Source organism: Gavialis gangeticus, unplaced genomic scaffold (genome assembly GCF_001723915.1).
Source record: "Gavialis gangeticus isolate Ggan-Ray unplaced genomic scaffold, GavGan_comp1, whole genome shotgun sequence".
Taxonomy (NCBI): domain Eukaryota; kingdom Metazoa; phylum Chordata; order Crocodylia; family Gavialidae; genus Gavialis; species Gavialis gangeticus.
In genome coordinates this window covers 163,657,040-163,660,118 of record NW_017729024.1, presented here as the reverse complement: position 1 = coordinate 163,660,118, position 3,079 = coordinate 163,657,040, and the positions used below count along the sequence as shown (strand labels likewise).

The 3,079-nt window shown below is 55.7% G+C and overlaps 1 protein-coding gene across 1 annotated transcript in view; it reads left to right on the top strand.

Moving 5' to 3' along the window:
- The window catches only part of APH1A (aph-1 homolog A, gamma-secretase subunit), a 23,491-nt gene extending 20,412 nt beyond the window's left edge, over positions 1 to 3,079 (top strand). Inside the window, exons 5-7 of the mRNA XM_019518283.1 lie at positions 1,853 to 1,980; positions 2,425 to 2,548; positions 2,902 to 3,079. Coding sequence (XP_019373828.1) covers positions 1,853 to 1,980; positions 2,425 to 2,548; positions 2,902 to 2,939 — 290 coding nt within the window. The 3' untranslated portion in view covers positions 2,940 to 3,079. The remainder of the gene's footprint in view (positions 1 to 1,852; positions 1,981 to 2,424; positions 2,549 to 2,901) is intronic.

The following is a 3,079-nucleotide window of genomic DNA, read 5'->3' as shown; positions in this document are numbered from 1 at the left end:
CCAGAAGCTTCCTATGCCAGCATCCACATTGTCAGTAAACGTTCTACACAGCACTGGGTCCAGATCAGGCCCCCATGGGACTCCACTCAAAATCTCCTGCCACCCTGACATGGATCTGTTAATAACTGCCCTTTACTTGCAGCTATTGAGCCAGTTGTCTATCTGTCTTTTGAGTAGCTTTGACCAGCCCATGTTTCTTCAACTTGTTTATGAGAAGATCATGCAGGACCTCAATAACAGCCTGGCTGAAGTTCAGATGCATGATACCCACAGCAGGCCCTTCATCCACATCAGTATTTACTTTGTCAAAAAAGGAGGTTGGGTTTGTTTGCTCTAGTAACTTTCCAGGTATCAAGGTGAGGCTAACCAGTCTAGTTCTCCAGGTCCTTCTTGCCTTTCTTCAAGAGGGGCACTATGTCCACCTTTCCCAATCCTTTGATATGCGGCCTATCTTCCACAACTTCATGAAGATAATTGCCAGATCCAAGATCTCTGCCAGTTCCTTCAGTACTCTGGAATGAGGCTTATCTGGCCCTACTGATTTGAATTCACTCAGACCCATCAAAAGCTTTCTGACTGTCTCTTCTGTTATCTCCTTCCTCAGCTTGCCGCTTCCTTACCTAGACAATCCGTTTTAGGTGTCTGGCTTCAGCTTCTTCCTTTTTTGTGAAGACTGAAGCAAAGTAGCTGTTTAGCAGCTCCACCTTCGTAGTTTCATCATTTCATAGATTTAGGATCAGAAGAGATCTATTAGATCGTTGAGTTCGACCCCCTGCCCTGGGCAGGAAAGTGCTGGAGTCAGGTGACCCCAGCCAGGTGTCTGTCCAATCTCCTTTTAAATACCTCCAAGGAAGGGGGTAGCACCACCTCCCTTGGAAGTGTATTCCATATTTTGGCAACCCTCACTGTAAGAGTTTTTTCCTGATGCCCAATCTGAATTTGCTGTCTTACAGTTTGTGGCCATTATTTCTCGTTACCCCAATGGGCGCCTTGCTAAACATTGTAACTCCTATATCTCGTCAAAGAGTTTGTAGGTGGCCATAAGATCACCTCTCAGCCTCCTCTTGTGGAGGCTGAAGAGGTTCAGGTGTCCCAGTTGGTCCATGTATGGTTTTTTTTCCGTAAGCCTTTAACCAGATGAGTGACTGGGTTGAGAGAAAAGGTGGTGTCACTTTGTGTCGAACGCAGATACTCTTGTTCCCTGGTTCAAGAGGAAGAAGATGGCAAAGCAGAATGCATCAGGGTAAAGATGAAAGGTGAAAGATGCGGCACCAATGTAATGGTGGGAAATTTTTGTAGGCCACCCAAACAGGTTCCCTGATGCAATGCAGTGTGCATCCCCATGCTTCCAACCTTTCCATCTTTCCCACCAGAGCAGACGCCAGCTTACACCTGGTACAGTTGAAGTGGTCTTGGCCCTCCATGAGGAGCAGGACCATGGCACATCCTATGCAGGTCACAGCTGCTGATCCTGCCTTTGTTTGGGCCTCCTGTGCTTCCAGAAAAGCCTCTTTGCAGCAGCCGCACTGAGCTGCTTTTCTCACCCTGTTTGCTGCCCTCTCTTCACCCCCTTCCTCTGCTTGCCCACGCTGCCTGCCTGCAGCCTAGTGCCACTCCCTTCTGCCCACATCTCACACTAACATCCTGCTCGCACACCAGTCCTCGCTGTCACCACCATGCTCCCCAGCTGTTTGCCCCCTCCCTCCACCACCCCTTCTGCCTGGCTCCCATGGCCTGCCCTGCAGCTCTTCCCAGGCTGTCTGCTCTCCCTGGCCCTGCCTTGCCTGGGGGCACTGGGTGATGGCTGCTTGTGCCCTACACTGACTCTCCTTCGTGCCTCTACCCCCTGCAGCCTTCATGACCATGGTGCTGATTTTCCTTCACACCTTCTGGGGGATCCTCTTCTTCCATGGCTGTGAGACCCGGCACTGGTGGGAGATTGTGGCTGTCGTCCTCACGCACCTCCTTGTCTCGGGGCTGGTGAGTCCAGGAGCTGCTTGCGGGGGCTGCTTCCCAGCCTGGTGCACCCCTTGACTGGCCTGGCCAGGGGCAGGGACATGCCAAGGGGAAGTGGGTTGGACAGTTCTGTGCTAGGGATTCACCCAGGAGCTGAGGCACTTGGTGTGTAGGTGCCAGCCTAGTGCAGGCGGCTTACTCTCCCCAGGAAACAAGGGGTTTCCCTGTGGCCCCAGGGCCCTATACGAGCACCAAGGGTCCTCTGTCACATCCAGACAGTGAAGCCAGAGGGCAAGATGCTGCTGCCTTGACCCTGCTCCAGGGGGTCTGGCAGGGCATGGGGCCCAGCCTGCTGCTTGGGACAGCCTCCCAGGATGCCTGGGGACCCTGCTGCTGTGCCCCTGGCCCAGGGCTTTCCTGAGCACCTGCCCTCATTCCTCTCCTCTCCTCTCCTCTCCTCCTGCCCAGACCTTCTTCAACCCACTGTACGTGGGCAGCCTGGTCCCTGCCTACCTGCTGATGGTCGCCACAGCCGCCTGGGCCTACCTGCTGTCAGGAGGCTCCGCTCAGAACCTGCGTCGCTTCCTGCTGTGTGAGTGCAGCTGCCCCCAGCCCTGCTCTGCCTGGCCTGACAGGGCCCTGCCCCAGAGGGGATGGGTTGCAGGGGTGCGGCATCATCCCGTTCCCAATGACTGCCTCTATGTTGGTGGGGAGGGAGGGAGCAGGCACAGCCTGAACGAAGATGCAGGGCAGGGCAGGCCAGTGGAAGCCTGCTCTGAGCTCCAGTGTAAGCAGTGGGTTGCTCCCTGTCCCAAGCAGGGACTGCCCTTCTTGGTGTTCACTGCAGAAAGATGCTGCTCCCGGCCCTGGCAGGTGGTGAGGAGGGGGCTGGGTGGGATGGGGTAGCCAAGTGAGCACTCACCAGCAGCCTCTGCCTCCCCACAGGCCTGCAGAGTGGGATGACCCCACAGATGGGATCCTGAGGCCCTGCTGCGCTTGTCCCAGAGCTGGCCCCTCCCCTGGGCACTGGGGGCCTGGACTGCAGCTGCCTCCTCTACACTCTGCCTTGGGATCTGGGCCTGGAGGTGGCACTTGGGCCCCTCGCCTGGGAGCAGCCAGGGAA